The sequence below is a fragment of the Lissotriton vulgaris genome, chromosome 1_1 (genome assembly GCF_964263255.1).
Source record: "Lissotriton vulgaris chromosome 1_1, aLisVul1.2, whole genome shotgun sequence".
Classification (NCBI taxonomy): domain Eukaryota; kingdom Metazoa; phylum Chordata; class Amphibia; order Caudata; family Salamandridae; genus Lissotriton; species Lissotriton vulgaris.
In genome coordinates, this window is record NC_141685.1 from 316,382,581 (window position 1) to 316,399,845 (window position 17,265).

Here is a 17,265-nt window from a genome sequence, read left to right on the forward strand (position 1 = left end):
AGGGGTGACTAATGTGCACAAAAAGCGAAGGGTTAGGTCTGGTCAGTGGGGACACTGACCAGGAGGATATGGCAGTTCCTAGACTGCACACAGGCACTGCAGTGGCAGGCCCGAGACACCATTTTAGGGCTACTCATGTGAGTGGCACAATCAGTGCTGCAGGCCCACTAGTAGCATTTGTCATCACCAACCCTGGCACACCCAGTGCACTTTACTAGGGACTTCGTGGTGATACAAATATGCCAATCATGTATATCTAATCATGATAACAATTTACATAGGGAGCACTTACACTCAGGCACTGATCATCAGTGGCAGAGTGCCTAAAGCATCTAAACCAGCAAAAACGAAATCCAGCAAAGCATCAAAAATACAGGAAGCAGAGGCAAAAAGATAGTCGGCCTCCTCATCAGAGCCTCAAGGACAGATACAACTCCAGCCATCTTGAACCTGCATCCGGACCCAGCCTGAGTGAGTCCCAACCCTCCAAAGGCTGCCTCCCCAGTAGTGAAGCCTTGGAAGTGGTTCTAAAGATTTCCAGGTAGCCAAAATCCAAAACTTGTGACTTGGAAAATGTTTTGCTTAAATCAGCTTTGACAATTGAGAGGAGACGGGGACTAAACTGCTCATCTATCTGACCAAGGTCCATCGCTGGTCCACATAACTTTGCAGTAGCCCCTCCTACTTTCTTTTCTGCAGCAGCAAACTCTATCCAACATTGTGAAGCTCTCGTTGGCTAAGGCTTGAGTCTCGTCCCACCGGAACCTTTTGATTTACAAAAAATAGATTAAATCTGAACATGGAAATCTTCACCACTGCTTCCTCCAGTGGCAGCATATCGATGTTGTCTCCTCCCAGGACGCCATCTGCAGCCTTGTCCCACTGAACTACCTACTCAAGACATTTTTGTTGACATTTTTTGTAAGTCTGATGGTAAGCGCCAACCGAGCCCAACTATTCTTCATCCATTGCCATCGGCCACATTTTTAAACGATGACCCAGTCTTGCATGAGTAGATGTGCGTGTTTGGTGCTTTGATTTTTCAGGTGCTAGCATTACCTTATACTTTAAAAATTCTTGACTTTTAGTCTATTGATTAGATTATTGTCATTTTGGTGTCAAATAATTTATAGAGTTTTACTCTATGTTTCGAAATTGGTGTGACATTTTTCTTGTGTTGTGTTTTCACTTTATTAGTGTTTGACTGCTGCATAAATACTTTACACGTTGCCTTTAAGTTACGCCTGACTGCTTTTGTGCCAAGCTACCAGAGGGTTAAGCACAAGTTAATTTATTGACTTTACTGATTCACCCTGGCAGGGATTATGGGTGTTGCTTAAGCAGGGTTAGCAACCCACTCAACCCAATTTCTTACAAATATAAATTGTAATTAACTGTATTCACTTAACATTAAGTCATGTTTATTTTCCAGCATCCCCGTTTTTCCAGCTTACTTAAAGCTTTGTATAAGTCAAGGTAAGATTAACAATGTTTTCCTTCCTTTATGGTGTGCTTATGTATTGCAAATAGTTAAATATGTATATTTTCTTGATTGTCATGCTATATATTTATGATCAAAAATAACATGCACACACAACATTCATTAATTGTTTATGGTCCTGTTAAATAATGACATAACTATAGTTTGCTCTTTATATTTCTTAGTCACATTAATGTATGTGCCACTTTAGTTATTATATACTTACTCTTAGAATTTTTGAAGGGTTATTGAAAACTCTGTATTTGTTATTTATATAGAGTTTATATAGTTTGGTGAATTGCATGCTATTGACATTTGTGCCACCTTTTTGTACCACAATAGAATTAAAATATTGTTCAAAACCAGAAGCAGGAATGCCTCTTCTCCTCAGTTCTTTCAAGGCCCGGGATGGGGGTCTGGCGGGCATTGCGCCGGCCAGCAGGGACACTTTTCATCCTAGTTGCCCTTCCCGGAAGAAACCACTTCTAAGTCTCTTTATGTTGCCTTTACTTGCAAACATTCTGTGGGAGAAGGAATCCAATTTTTTCCTTTCTGTAAGGCTATCCATCTTGTTAGACAGATGGGTTATTCATTTTATCATGATGTTTATGCCATATCCTTTCTCTTTCTTCCACCACACCCCCCCCCCCCACCCACTGCATCAACTTCAGAAAAGTACCACTCTATTTTGCTGCAGGAGGAGTGAATGTTGCTCTCCAAAGGTACTATAAAGAGGGTTCTGGGTTTGGAAAGAGGAGAGGGTTGGTGCTCTCGTTATTCCTTTCACCCAAAAAAGGACAGCCCCCTTCATTCTGTATTGGACCTTCGACCTCATAATGCCTTGCTGTGGATCAACCAATTCAAAATTCTTGTCTTGGCCACTCTTGACTTAGGAGACTAAATGGTGTTGTTGGGCCTCCAAGATGCACATTTTCAAATACCATTCTTACAGTCCCTCGATATTACCTTAGCTCATGGTAAACCAGGAACATTGTCATTTTGCAGTGCTTCCCTATGTCCTCACTAGTTCCCCTGGAGCTTTAAAAAAGTGATAAAAGTGATTGCAGTACACGTTTGGAGGAAGGGGAGTCCATTCTTTCCCTACCTTAATGACTGGCTATTGAAGAGGGGCTCCCCACACTCAGTTGCATACAACCTTCAGATGACTGCAAAGCTCTTGACATCATTTGGGTTCACATTTAAAGAGTCAAAGTCAAATTGGCCCATTCTGAAAGGTGATTCTGAGATATTCAGGCTATGATCTCAATGTTTCTGCTTCAGTCCTAGATCTCGGTGAGAACAGCTCTGAGGCTTCTTGGCCTCTTAGCCGCCTTCATTTTCCCGGTCAACCAACCCAGGTGGCTCATGTTGCCTCTGCAATGGAATCTGAAGTCTCAGTGAGCACAGGACCAAGGAACTCAGATTTTAGAAGTGATGGTTCACGATCTGCAGCATTGGCTGTGCAAGTACAATTGGCCCAGCAGCCTCATCAAGAGCTCTTCCCCATCAAGAGCTGACAGTGGTGAGAGATGTGCTACTATTGGGTAGGGGACATGTAATAAACATATAACAGCACACAGATATAGATGAGGAAATGTCTTTATTCACTACAGTCTTTCATTTCTCCAAAAGTCAACTGTCAAGTATTTATTGGTAGAGTCAAAGCACAACATTTGACAAGGAACTTTAACTATGTAATATGAGTAAGTAAGAACTTTATTTTTGGTTAATTAAAACCCCTACAATATAAAACACGTGCAGCATATTCTTAAAAAAACACTATATAAAATTACAGAAAGATACAAAATTAACGTTTTACTTAAAACTTTGCAGAGCTTCTTGGCAGTTAGTGATTGACTCGGGTACCACATTGGGGTCAGCAGATTGTTGGTAGTGGGGAAGCAATTGCTTGACCCAGGTATGGAGTACCGTGCTGCCGTTATGACGACTGGTTGTGTGCGCTGATGACTTCCAGCAGTTTTTGTGCCTTGGTGACAAATTTTGTTAACCCGATATTCAGCTTTGTGTTGTCCGGGTTTAAGGCTGCTATTACGGCTTGGCGTCATTAGCTAATACCGAGCATAAACTATTCTTCTCGCAATAGAATTCATCTGATGGTGAGCGTTGTGGGACATAGACAAACAAAGGGGCTGATGACCCTGTTGGTGGTAGCTTCTTGATTTCTGTTAGCATTGAGGAAAGAAATTGTGGAGGTGGGCTCATCCGGCTTCCTGAGGGTTCAGCTCTAAACAGGGTAGGTAGAGCAAATTGGAAGAGCTGAGGTAATTGGAGTCTGTTTAAATCAGTAAAAAAAAAGAGAATAGCTCTGATGGTTGTCACGAGGTTGTAGGCTATGTGGCTGTAAGCTGTTAGGCGGTTGAAGTGACGGAAGCGGCTGAGGCAGATTCGAGGTGTGGCAAGCAGGGCTCACAAGACAATCGCAGGCTACAGGCTGCACCTGATATAACAGGCCACCACTGCAGATTGCCAGGGGCACTCACTTGATGCGGCCGCCCTCTAAAGGGCAGCCGCACTTGCCCGTTTCAATGGTCTGCTGCGGTTGCTCTAGCGCTGCAGACCGTAGCCTGTAACAGCTAGGTGATTTTTTTGGGTAGGAGCTAAACAGTGCTGAACAGCAAGGGCAGCAGGGGAGTGAAGTGAGGGAGGCTAGGGCGGGGGAGGTGATCAACTTCTACCGCGGCACTGAGGGCCAAGCTCAAGCCCCTAGCCTGCTACCAACAGCCTCACCGCTTTTCTACAGCCGTATCACTCCTGCTGCATTCTCCCTCTCCTTCTGCCCTGCCGCCAGTTGCCAGGTGCCGGTCGACTCTGCTCTACTCTGCTGTCTGGACTCTCATTCGCTGGCTAACCGGCTTTCAGCTCGCACTACGTTCTCTTCACAAAACGACCATTATGTGACCGGAAGCAAAAACTATGTAATATAAGATCGAGAATAAATACCACAATATCTCCCGCCCTACAAAGCAAAAGAGTAACAATATCTTATAATTCATTAAATACTTAATCATTCAAAAACAAACATCACAAACTTATAAATGAAATAAATGTAAATTAAATACAGCTTCATTAGTATTATCCAGCAAAAAGAAAGCATAGAATTATTGTGCCCAAACATTAAATACCTACTTTATATCTTAAAGAATAAGAGTAAACAACCCTAACCCAAACTATAAGGAATCTTTCGAATGTTTCACTAATGTACAGACCCACTGTGGTCGAGATAACATCTTTTAAACCCGACACTCCATTTTATCTAACACAGGCATTGACATCTGGACACACTATGTAAACCTTCAGATCTTTACAAACTGTGGACACATTCCACCATTCCTTCCCTTGTACTCATTCCCACTAATAGCACCATCCACCGTTACATGAGGACCAAATATATAATGAGTCTTGGGTACTTTTGTATGATATTTAATTCTGACTGAGTCTCCCACTTTTACTTTAGATACAACATTTCTCACACTGTGTTTAACATCAAAACGTCCTGTGAATTATTTCGATATTCCTCTACCTATGGTGTAAATTCTGTTTATAGGTCTTTCTCATGATTTACACAGAAATATACTCCTTAATCCAAACTGGTGACATTTGGAAAGAAGCAACTCCTCTCAATATCTCAAAGGGAACTTACCTGTATTACCATTGGGTGTGGGATGATATGCCCTCCACATGCTCTCAAACACTTGCACCACATCTATTCTGCTGCTTAGTGGTCTTCGGAAATATTCAACAAAAGGATGGTTCATCCATTCCACACAACCATTAGCTTGAGGTTGGTAAAAGGCAATTTTATGATGGAAGATATTAGACTCTTTTGAAAATTCACCCATTCCTTTTAATACAAATATAGCTCTATTGTCAGAAACTATTTCTCTGGGAAAACCCTCCCTAAGAAATACTCTCTGGGAAAAGTTTATGATTCCCTTAGTATTGGGATCAAACCTGAATTCCACTTCACTTCTATTTGCTATAACAATTGGGTAAAACAACAGCAAATGTCTACCTCCCAGGGAACATGTGGAACAATTCTACAAAATCAACATTTAAATTAATGTACAGACCATCCAGTAAATCCATTGGCTGGAAAGGAAGGGCATACGTCTTTATGGTTTTGTCACAGGTCAAGAAAATCACACAACCTTTTCAGTAATTTCGGTATTCATAGACGGCCACCAGAACACATTTCGAATTCTTCTTTTAATGACAGTTTGGCCCAAATGCTCCCAAATCAATGATACATAATTCAAACCAACCTGTGGAATACATTTACCACCACCTATTAGCATGTTGTTTTTTTCCAGGATAATTAATCTGAAATTCTATAATATCACATGAAAGTTGCTTTTCATTGGGCCCACTATCAACTATGTAAACGAATACAACACTTAGGACCTCATCCTTTCTCAACTAAGGAGAACATTCTTCTTCTCTACATACTCCCAACAGACAACCATATTTGGCAGCCATTACTCTTCCTTTTGACTCAAATTAACATAATTTTTAACTATATCTGGTAGTGGATATCTTGACAGGAAATCTGCCCTTATGTTGTTACCACCCAATAAATGTTTGAAATTGTACTGAAATAGTTTGAACTTAATCTGGCAATTCTAGGTGTTTGATGTTCAATAACGTTCCCCCTAAGTATATACATACGAGGTTTATGATCTATCAACAATAGAAAAGGCCTGCCTCATAAAAAATCTCTTAAATCTTTCAATGCCCAGCAACGCATAAACAACCCTCTCTTTCTATCACTGAATGACTATTCCTACTAGGAAGTAAAACAGTAGAAGCAAAACAAAGTGTACACTCTTGATTACCACACATTTAAGTTATCATTCCCTCAAATCACAGAAACTAGAATCAACAGATACAATGCACTATTTGGTGGGATCAAACAGGGAAAGTACTTTTTGTGAACTCTTTTTTGAGTTAAATTCCTCTTCACACAATTGACTCCATCCAAAAGTTTTTGTTTCTTTAACAAACATCTCAAACATTTACTTTTTGCAGCAAAATTGTTGACAAACTTTGAGTGGAATTCACAAACTCTTCAATGACAACGCTACTTGTTCTTTGTGAATGAGACTGGATGTTTTTACAATAGCTTCAACTAATCCTGCATGTTGCTAAAAACCATCCTGAGAAATAACATGCCATAAATATTCTCAGGAGTTTTTAGCAAAAACCCACTTTTCTCTATTGGCTACAATTTCTGCATCATTCAACCAGGACAAAACTTCCATCAAAATGTCATAATGTTTAAATTTACCTTTACCTGCTATTAAGATGCCATCCTGGAAAGCCAACATTCATTAGATACCCTCAAGTACGTTCTCCAATATTCTTTAAACGGTTACGCCAGCTGATCCCCATCTAAAAGGCATTCTCGTGAATTGAAACATGCCCACTGAAGCGACAAAAGCTGTAAGATGTTTGGGTGTGGGATCTAACTCTAGTTCTTGATACATTGAAGCCAGATTAAAACATTTAACACAGCCTAATGAAATTACCAAGTCATCAACCCTTGGAAGAGGATGAGAATCAATCAAAATCTCATTGTTTAAGCTGCATAAATCGATACATACCACAAATATTAATTTTGTTTCCACCAAAATCAACAGAGATAACCACAAATATAATTCAACAAGTTCAATAACCCCTCTCTCACACATCTGTCTAAGCTCATCCAACAAATCCTCTTACACTTAACATAACATTTCTCAATTTGTGTTTGACATGGTGCGACTCCTTCTTTAATCTTAATCTTGTGCTCAAATCCATTGATATGCCCAAACTGTCCAGAAAACATTCTTAAAAGCATCAATCCAATTTTTTCACAGTCATAGGCTTCACACACAAGAAACACTTGTTCTTTTGTTACCGGCCCTAATGTCATGCCAAACAACCCCTGGTGATACCACACTAGGATGTTTGAGCTTTCTTTGCAACATACACCTTTACCTGTAAAACTTGTTCTTTAAACTTTAAATTAGCAACAAAAGTTCACAGCAACTGAATTGTTCTTCCTTCATAAGAAACAGGATTCCTATCAGGTGGTTCTAACTCCTTGTTGCACCAGTTTTTTTTTCAAGTACATCCTATCACCAGAATCAACTGATAGATTGAGATGCTACAATCCACTAAAAATATGGTATACGGATCAACACATTCATCAGAATCTTCTTTACCCACCAGTATAACCTATTTTTTTAAGGCTTCAGCTGTGAGAATGTCAATTTCCTGTTGCATCAATGAGTTGATTCTTGCACTGCTCTAACAGACTTGGGAAAAATGCCCTTGTTTAGCACAGTATTTGTATTTCTTTCTTTCTTTCTTCATTTAAAGCATTTATAAAGTGCAAACTGTCACCTTACAGTATCCTGGCACTGTGAGCTTTCATCTTAAAATAATGGCTGTAAAGTGATGACAAAGAAGACAATATGGTCACTTAGGGAAGAGCCAAGTCTTGAAGGCCTTCCTAAAGTGCAATAGATCAGTTGATGATCTGAGAGTAACTACTAACCTGTTGCATAATTAGGCTGCTTTTACTGTATAAGCTTGTACTTCTTGTCTATTCTTTTGGAATCTGGTGAAACATAGGAGGTTTTCTGAAGGTAAATGGAAGCACCTCCTTGGGTATATCTCCTTCGGCTCCATTGTAGGGGCACAGGACCTATCTGAAACATAGGAGCTTATTCCCTTCAATACGGTCCCATCAACTCCAATCAAAAGGACGTGGTAGTTGACCATATCAGAGGTGGACAAACGATAGAGCAGTATGAGAATCATGCACTGGCCTCTGTCTACCTTCAACTGGAGTTCATCCATGGCAAGGAGTAGGGCCGACTCAGTCCCATGTCCTGGCCTGAATCCAAACTGTTCCTGCTCTAAAAGAGAATGGTCTTATAAATAGTGAGACAACTTCCTACTGTAAAAGTGTTTGAGTATTTTTACTGGGAAAGGAAGGAGTGATATCAACCTGTAATTACTGTGGATCAATGGATCTGCCATAGGTTTTTTCTGCTGAGGGGTGACTATGGCCCTATTCCAGCTCCACGGGACAGTGACTGACTCCGATGAATGATTGCAAATCTGCAATGTAGAATGGATCAGCTCCTCTGGCAACTTTTTCTGTGCCCTATGTGGTAGAGGGTGAAGAGGAGAGCTTGATGAGGTGGACATCGCAATGGCCTGAAAATCATTATCAGAAATTGTGTGAAAAATGTCAAATCCGTGAGAGAGAATATCTACAAGGTCATGTGCCTGGCCCACAAATTCCTCTATGGGCAGACCTCCAAACAGCTCTCCAATCTTCTTTCCCCGTACATACCTGAGCCCTCACTCAGATCCAGCTCCCAAAATCTACTGTGCATTCCTAGGACTAAGAGAGTCCGCTGGGGTGGCAGATCCTTCTCCCATCAAGTCCCAAAGCTCTGGAACAGTTTACCATGCTCGATTCATTCCGGAAAGAGCATAGCTATGTTCAGAAAAGCACTGAAGACCTGGCTTTTTGTGCTGCCCTAATTCCAACTCCTCTCTCTCCGTCCTACAGCGCCAAGATGCCTCGGCATAAGAGCGCTCTAAAAATAACTCAGTCAGTCAGTCTACATCATTGGGCCTATTGTATGTTTTGATGAAACTTTGTGTTGTGACTTTGGTATTAGAGGAAATAGGCGATAACTGATTCTGTAATTCCACTTGGATGTAGTTCATTCTGACCCATCCCTATTGGTTCAGGGGGGCTTCAATATCCTCCAAAATCTTGCTGATCTTCTTTGAGAAGAAGTCAGCAAGACTATCACAGATAACTTGCAAAGGAGTTTTTTCCTGCTTTTGGCACTCAGGGTTAGATAGATAATGCAAAATGTTGAAGACCTTCTTTGGACTATTAGGAGCAGTCATGATAGTAGTGGCATAGTATTCAGCCTTTTCTTTACATTCCTCCCTTTGATATTCACTCAGAGAGTACTTTCAACTTTTCTTATCCTCTTCTGAATAAGACCTGTGCCATTGTCTTCCAAATTTTTTACAGGTTTGTTTTAACGCTTTTAAGGATGTGCTATAGCACAGGTCAGAGGGTCGACAACATGTTTTTAAGTTAAAGATGGGTATTTCTGCATCACGCGCTGCTGAGATACCCTCTTTCAGTGCAGAGCAATTTTCCTCTACTGACCTCTTAGATTTAAAAATATTAGAAAAGTTAAAAACCTGTCCATGTGTTCACCTAGTGAGCTTATACCTCGTCCTGCCTTTCCTTGTTATGGCTGAGCCCGACTTTGGAGTGTGAGGTTCCTTTGTATTGAGGACGAGGGATAATAGTGCACAGTCAGTCCAGCACAAGGGTGATATATCTTTTACTAGGATTAGCCTGTCATGTGAAAAGATAAGGTCAAGTTTGTGCCCATCCCAGTGGGTAAGGCTTGCAATAACTGCTGCAGTCTCGGAATTTCTCAGGCACAGTAAAGACCTGATGCTCACAGAGATGGACGAGGACACCCATTGGGGATTTTGTGTGGAGAAACCACATCTAAAACTTACATCATTCTGTTTAAAAAAATTACTCCTCACCTTTCATCCCTGCTTTGCTCTGACTTACCCCTTTCCAAAGATTTATTTCTGGGAAATATTTTGATGCCTGTTCTTTAACTACTCCTACCCAAGAATTATCACTTCTCACAAGTTTCGTGGATAATGTTTGAGAAATTTCAAATCTCCCAACAATACTTATAGTTTCTTGCAACAAAGGATTCTTAAGAGTGAGTAATTTCTCTTGCACTTTGTTTTATATCTGCAGCAAATATCAATTTTATCTCTAAGTTGAGAAGTAAATTTCCCAAATTCATTCAGCAGCTAACATGCAGAGATGTGCAAAATAAGTGGCAATTGATTTGTATTGGTGTTGTTCCCTTGTAATAAATGTATGTCTAAAAAAACAACCCAACTTAGTTGTTCATCAATTTTGATATCCAGACAGCAAAACACCCTGAAATTTGTCAACGTCTTCCTGTCCATCTGATACATCCAAAGGAGGCAAATGTTCAAAAATAGCTTGGCCTTCAAATCCTAATTTATGTCTTTAAGATGGATCACTGAAATAATATCTACTGCCAAAATATCGAATTCCCATAATATCGATGACAAAATATCGAGGGACATAATATCGACTTTCTATCTTCACTAAGGTAAGTACAAAAATATCGAGTTTTAAATATCGAGTGTTAAAAATATAGACTGTCAAAATATCGTTTTTTTCATGTCTTTAAAATAAGTTAAAACTATTATAATATTAAATATATTTCATATAAACATTGTTAAAGTTATTAAATAAATGTAACATTATTACATAATTAATGTAACTTTAAAAACTTAATAATAATAATACATATATATATATATTTAAATACATGTTATTAATAAAACATATAGAATATATTTACCATAGCATAGCAAAAGGTTTAAATTTGATGTAACCACTCCAGTTGGTGCTACATTAAAGAGATCGTTGGATAGCGTAGAGGTAAAAATTACTATTCCCACTTCAGTGGGTACAAGAGTAGGGAAAGCGTTGGATAGCGTAAGGGTAAAATTTACTATTCCCACTCCAGTGGGTGCAACAGTAGGGAAAGTATTGGATAGCGTAGGGGTAAAAATTACTATTCCCACTCCAAAGAGTGCAACAGTAGGGAAAGCACTGGATAGCGTAGGGGTAAAAATTACTATTCCCACTCCAGTGGGTGCTACAGTAGGAAAAGCGTTGGATAGCGTAGGGGTAAAAATTACTATTTCCACTCCAGTGGGTGCTACAGTATGGAAAGCGTTGGATAGCGTAGGGGTAAAAATTACAATTCCCACTCCAGTGGGTGCAACAGTAGGGAAAGGGTTGGATAGCATAGGGGTAAAAATTACTATTCCAACTCCAGTGGGTGCTACAGTAAGGAAAGCGTTGGATAGCGTAGAGGTAAAAATTACTATTCCCACCCCAGTGGGTGCAACAGTAGGGAAAGCGTTGGATAGCGTAGGGGTAAAAATTACTATTCCCACTCCAGTGGGTGCTACAGTAGGGAAAGCGTTGGATAGCGTAGGGGTAAAAATTATTATTCCCACTCCAGTGGGTGCTACAGTAGGGAAAGCGTTGGATAGCGTAGGGGTAAAAATTACTATTCCCACTCCAGTGGGTGCAACAGTAGGGAAAGCATTGGATAGCGTAGGGGTAAAAATTACTATTCCAACTCCAGTGGGTGCAACAGTAGGGAAAGCGTTGGATAGCGTAGGGGTGAAAATTACTATTCCCAATTAATTATTTTAAAATAATTACCATTTATATTTTAATTATTTACCAATTAATAATTAATTTAAACATATAAGTAATTTACATAATTATTTAATTAAAATTAAATTACTTCCCACCCTATTCCCCTATAAACACACAACCCGCTACAGAAAATAAATTACAAACATTTAATTATTTATCAATTATTTATTTTTAATTAATTACCAATTATATTTTAATTAATTACCAATTATTATTTAACTAACAATTAGATTAAATTTACATATTTAATTAATTATAATTAAATTACTTCCCACCCTATTCCCCTGTAAACACACAACTTGCTACAGAAAATCAATTACAAAAAATTAATTATTTATCAATTATTCATTTTAAATTAATAACAATTATATTTTAATTAATTACCAATTATTATTTAATTAACAATTAGATTAAATTTACATAATTAATTATTTATAATTAAATTACTTCCCACCCTATTCCCCTATAAACCCACAACCCACTACAGATTTATATTACACAAATATTATTAAATATTAATAACTTACCTTATTTTCGATATTTTTGTTGTCTATATTTTATCTAGTCTATATTATGTCTAGTCTATATTTTTGATTCGATATTTTGGCTATTCTAGTCGATATTACTCGATATTTTTGTTGTCTATATTTTGTCTAGTCTATATTTTGTCTAGTCTATATTTTTTACTCGATATTTTGTCCAATCAATATTTTGGAATCAATATTATGTCTTTTTACCCTTTAAGATATTGTTTACGATCTGCACTGAATCTGTTTTCTCCTATTGCACCTAAATATTTAATGAATTCTCTAAACCAATTTTTCCATACCCAGAAGAAATAATATTAATAATAAAAAGAACCACAAGAATAATAAATGTCCAAATCATATAAATTGACTTACAATACATGTATGTGTCACAGTTATGATGTCACAATGATGAACACTCGTGCTGTGCCACGCCTGATATAAAGCAAAATGTGTGTGTGTCACAGCTGCAAAGGTTATCACTAGAATTGTGCCGCTCCTAAAAAGTAGTGAAGAAATCTTCACTTAAAATATTTAAATATACCTCCACAGACAGGCTTCAGATATTTGCTTTGCTGTAGTGTTGATTGAAAAGATAATCCCAAACATGGATAAAACTATGATACTACACCATGTCTATAAACTGATTGACATCATATACAATGTAGACATCAACGCTCACTCAGTCTGATCGAAGATGGTGCCAAGAAGATTTGGACACTAGCTCGCTCTCCGCCTGATCGAAGAGGACGCTCATATAATGTACAAACTGACATGTGATGTTTTCAGAATGCAAGGGTGCTGTACATGTGAAACTACATTGTCAAATACCCTGTTCACCAGCATTTGTTGGTAATACTGCTGACTAGTCTATGTTTTTTACTATTTTCTTAAAACACATTTAGGTCGGTGAAGGCTCTATGGGCGAACCAGAAAGCACAGCAGGTACCTCATTTTTAAGTATCTTTCATTAACCCTCTAAAATGTCACAGGTTTACTTGCCTATATTTTGTGTTTACTCAATGTCCCTATTCTAGGAAGATCTATGCTAAATACAAGGGAATTATGAGGAAATGGGGCTGATGTACGCACAATCTTTCAAACAGAAGGAGATATTGGAACGTCTGAAAAGAATGGCTAAAGGGATGTTGTTTGGGGCATAATTTTGAGCTCTGAAGAAGGCTTTATAACATTTATAACCTGACAACTGCCCAAGCCTCATTCCTCCTACAAACAGCTTCCAATTGTATCTGGAGAATAAGCATCTCTGGGGTGTTCTGGTTATTTATATTCCATCATCCTGTCACAATGCAATCTGTGTGGGTACTTGCTTTAGTTCTTTTGCTCCAAAGTGCACATGCCCATCTTCCCCCTTGGTAGCTCAGTATGGCCCATGTATAGGATTAGGAATCCATGCTTCAGAGAATTTCTTAAAAAATGTAACATAAAACTTTATTTTTATTTTTTTAAATGCATCCTATTTTTCTTAAAGGAAAATGTGCTGCATTTAAAAAAGAAAAAAGAAAATGATTGCTTTATTAAAAAGCAAACACAGACAATGTTGGTCTGCTAATCGTGGCTGCAATTCCTAACAGGCGCAAACTGCAACCTACCTCATTAATATTCATGATGTAGGTCGATTTGCGACCCACGAGGATTCAATATTTTCAATGTGTATGTTTTTTTACATTAAGAATTGGTATTTCCTAATTGCAATTCAGTTAGAATTGCAATTAGGAAATCACAATTACTTAATTTTTTAATATGGTCCTTGATATCTTTGGGAATGTTTTACCTGAGATGGCATTTGCTCATTTTCAAGCCACATTGTCTATCAATAGTGTTTTGAGAATAGAGAAGATTTGATAAGTGAAAGCATTGATTGTATTCCACAGAACATCCAGAGACAGTTAATCTCAATCATTTATGACAGTGAAGATATGAATAGATTTGATTTGCTCTGCTTACTTGCTAAATCTTTGTCACGAATTGCTGGAGCTGCCCTAAGGTGGCCCCCTGAGGTGTGCGTATATTCATGTCAGATGGGAGAGTACCATAGATTGCGCATCTGTAGGAACTCTACTACAGACACTATTGGTTTGATTGGCCTAAGTATTTCTATTAGTTGTAATGCAGTTTTCAAAAATGTGCCAGCATGTGCCTACATCATCAGATTAAGCCAAAAGTAAAACCCAGTAATTTTAGCACATAATGTGAGAAGTAACAGACAGGGTTACATTGTCCAAGTAGGAGTTCAATGCATGGAGAAGCTCTTCTAGTCTGTATTACATTCAGCTTTGTCTGGATAAGGGTTCAGGGAAAGGCTACCATGCAATTAACATTGGTTGATAGGGAAGCTCTTCTGCTCGTTAACGTTCCTAAGAGAAGAAATCTGTGTTCATTGACTTTCCACATACTGAATACAAGTGTGGTAGTTTGTGTAGATTTATGGGTAGTGTAATTATATCAGCCTGACACTGGGTTCATGGTGGTTGAAGATGTTTATCACTGGTGTCCTGAGGGCTGTCCAAACTATGGCTCTACAAACTGGGCCAAGAACAATGATTTTTGCATTTGACTTTTGGGGGTAATGGGGTGAGAAGTCGCAGGCTTATAAGGAAGGTAATGTTGGGGGCAAATACTCAGAACTCAACAATCAAGCACATCAATGTCCAGCCCTGTGCTTGTCTTTCGAAAAAGAAACTACTTACAATCATACAGTAATACTAAGTACTACGCAATTGAAGTATTCAGGGTAAAAACCCAGATAACCAATTCCCTATGAGCACTACCCCCTTCACCTTCTTTCTGTACATTCCCATCAGGCAACCCTGTCCTTGTCTCCAGCTTTGACAAGAACATATATTAAGCACAGGTGCCTATTTAGTAACCAAAATCTCAACTACATACCCCTTCCTCAGGATTTCTTACCTCTGGGATTTTAGCAGGGTGGCAACAGTCTTAAGGCCTGGCACTCCGCTTAACCCAGCCTTGATCGAAAATATAAGCAGAGTCCTTCAGTATGAGCACATTGTGCCTGCAGAAGTTGCAGGGGAGAGTGGGCCCAGGCCACATCTTTGCGATGCAGGGTCTCTCAAATGCAGATAGTTGGTGAGCTTTGGGCAGTGGCCTTCACAATTGCCAGCAGTCGCAATCTGATTCTGAGCCAATGTCGATGAACTGATGCTCAGCATGCAGAGCAATTGAGCCCAACATGGGCCAATGCAAGAAATACACAACATGTCAGATGCAACGCTACATGACCAGTGCAGAAGTAACGCCCCATGGCATGTGTAGGGTGACATTGACCATTTCAGGATTTAGGCTGATGGACAATAGCTGACTGACATGGGCCAGTGTCACCTTTATGCTAGAAGGCAGCTGGATGCCAGCTTAAGGCTGGTGCAGGGTTCACCCAGCATGGCAGTTTCAGCTTGATATGGGATGTTGCAGTTGTTGTAAACAAAAGGGTAGCTGAACCGTTCCTGGTAGAGAATAGGTTGTGTGTTAGGCGTGACCAGGGGTGTACATGTGGCACCCTTGGGCATCCATTTAGTTGGAAATATTTGCCTCACACACCCAAATGGGTGTCATGCCTCATCATCGGCGTTGCTCCTCGTCAGGGAGGCGGTGCAATCCCCGATGGGCTCACCTCAAAGAGGGGCTCTTTGACGGAGATCTTTTCTTCCAACAGCCTTATGGTGAAGTGCGGGTATGTGGGAAATGGAGTAAATGAACTGAAAGTGATTAAAATGTAGTAGGGGGTACCACAAGTACTACTTTATTCTGGGGGTCTCCCTTTACGGTTAAAAACGTGAAATCAACTTCCTAAGTACAACCAAATGAAGTGTGGTGGGACTCGATGGAGTTGGGTATTAATATGGTCAACATGTTTCTCGCACAAGGAATTGTCCGCGATTCTTCAGGACCTTGAAAATATGTGATATGCAGTCATTCAACAACATGCAGGTGTCATGTGTGTAAATGCAAGCACTATCGGTTTAGATTACCTCTGTAGTAATATCCTCTGCCTGGATTGGAGAATAAAGATCATGTATACATGGTTAATTGCATCAAGACATAGCAAAGAACTCAAGTGTGATCACGCCAAAGTCACACACAGGGTGTCATGCTAGTGTAGGAAAATATTTGTCTACTAGCTATGGTGAACTAAAGCTGCCTGATGGCAGCGTGCAGTGAGCACATTACACCAACCATTTGTGTCTGTGAGAGTGCTCTAAAATTAAAACAATAATATAAAACCAGTTAAAAGTAGCAGTATAATGAGGAACATATGTTATAACAACTATGGTGCACATATATTTATAGGGCGTGCTAGTCCGATAATGGTGAACTATCAAGGCAAGCACACATCCATTTCACCTATAGGTCGGGGATTAATTACCGCATGAGTGTTCGGCGGTAATGGAACATCGGGGGAGAGCCATAAGGTGTAGCTGTAGGGGAACAAAAGTACAGGCTCAGGGAGACAGAGCGGATTCAAGTAGAACAAACTCCTTTAAAATATAGGGCCAAAAAAGCGATACCAAAAGGGCATAGGTTTAAAAATGAACCCGCTATTCAAATACCATGCCGATTAAGATCAAACTCCCCCATTTTTCGATCTATGGCCACTAGCGATACCAGGAAGGCATGCGTAATGGACGGACCCGTAATTAGAATCCCAGGGGTCGCCTTACCTCCATCAGCCCGTGTTCCTGCTCAGTGACCTACCCGTCACCGCCGAGCTCGGATAGATGATAGAGCTCGGCGGCGCCCGCCATATCAACTGTTTCGTGTCCATGGCGCCCCGCATTGCTCCGCCCATCCACGGGGGTCATGTGACGCGTCTGTGTATTGCGTCCGCCATATTGGAATGGCTAAATACATCCAATGTAACCGAGCGAATT

The 17,265-nt window shown here is 39.6% G+C and overlaps 1 protein-coding gene across 1 annotated transcript in view; it reads left to right on the plus strand.

Annotated features, from left to right (window-relative positions):
- Positions 1-17,265, plus strand: part of LOC147747112 (vitamin D3 hydroxylase-associated protein-like) — a 455,455-nt gene that overhangs the window by 346,994 nt on the left and 91,196 nt on the right. Inside the window, exons 11-12 of the mRNA XM_086952363.1 lie at positions 1,433-1,476; positions 13,261-13,300. Coding sequence (XP_086808489.1) covers positions 1,433-1,476; positions 13,261-13,300 — 84 coding nt within the window. The remainder of the gene's footprint in view (positions 1-1,432; positions 1,477-13,260; positions 13,301-17,265) is intronic.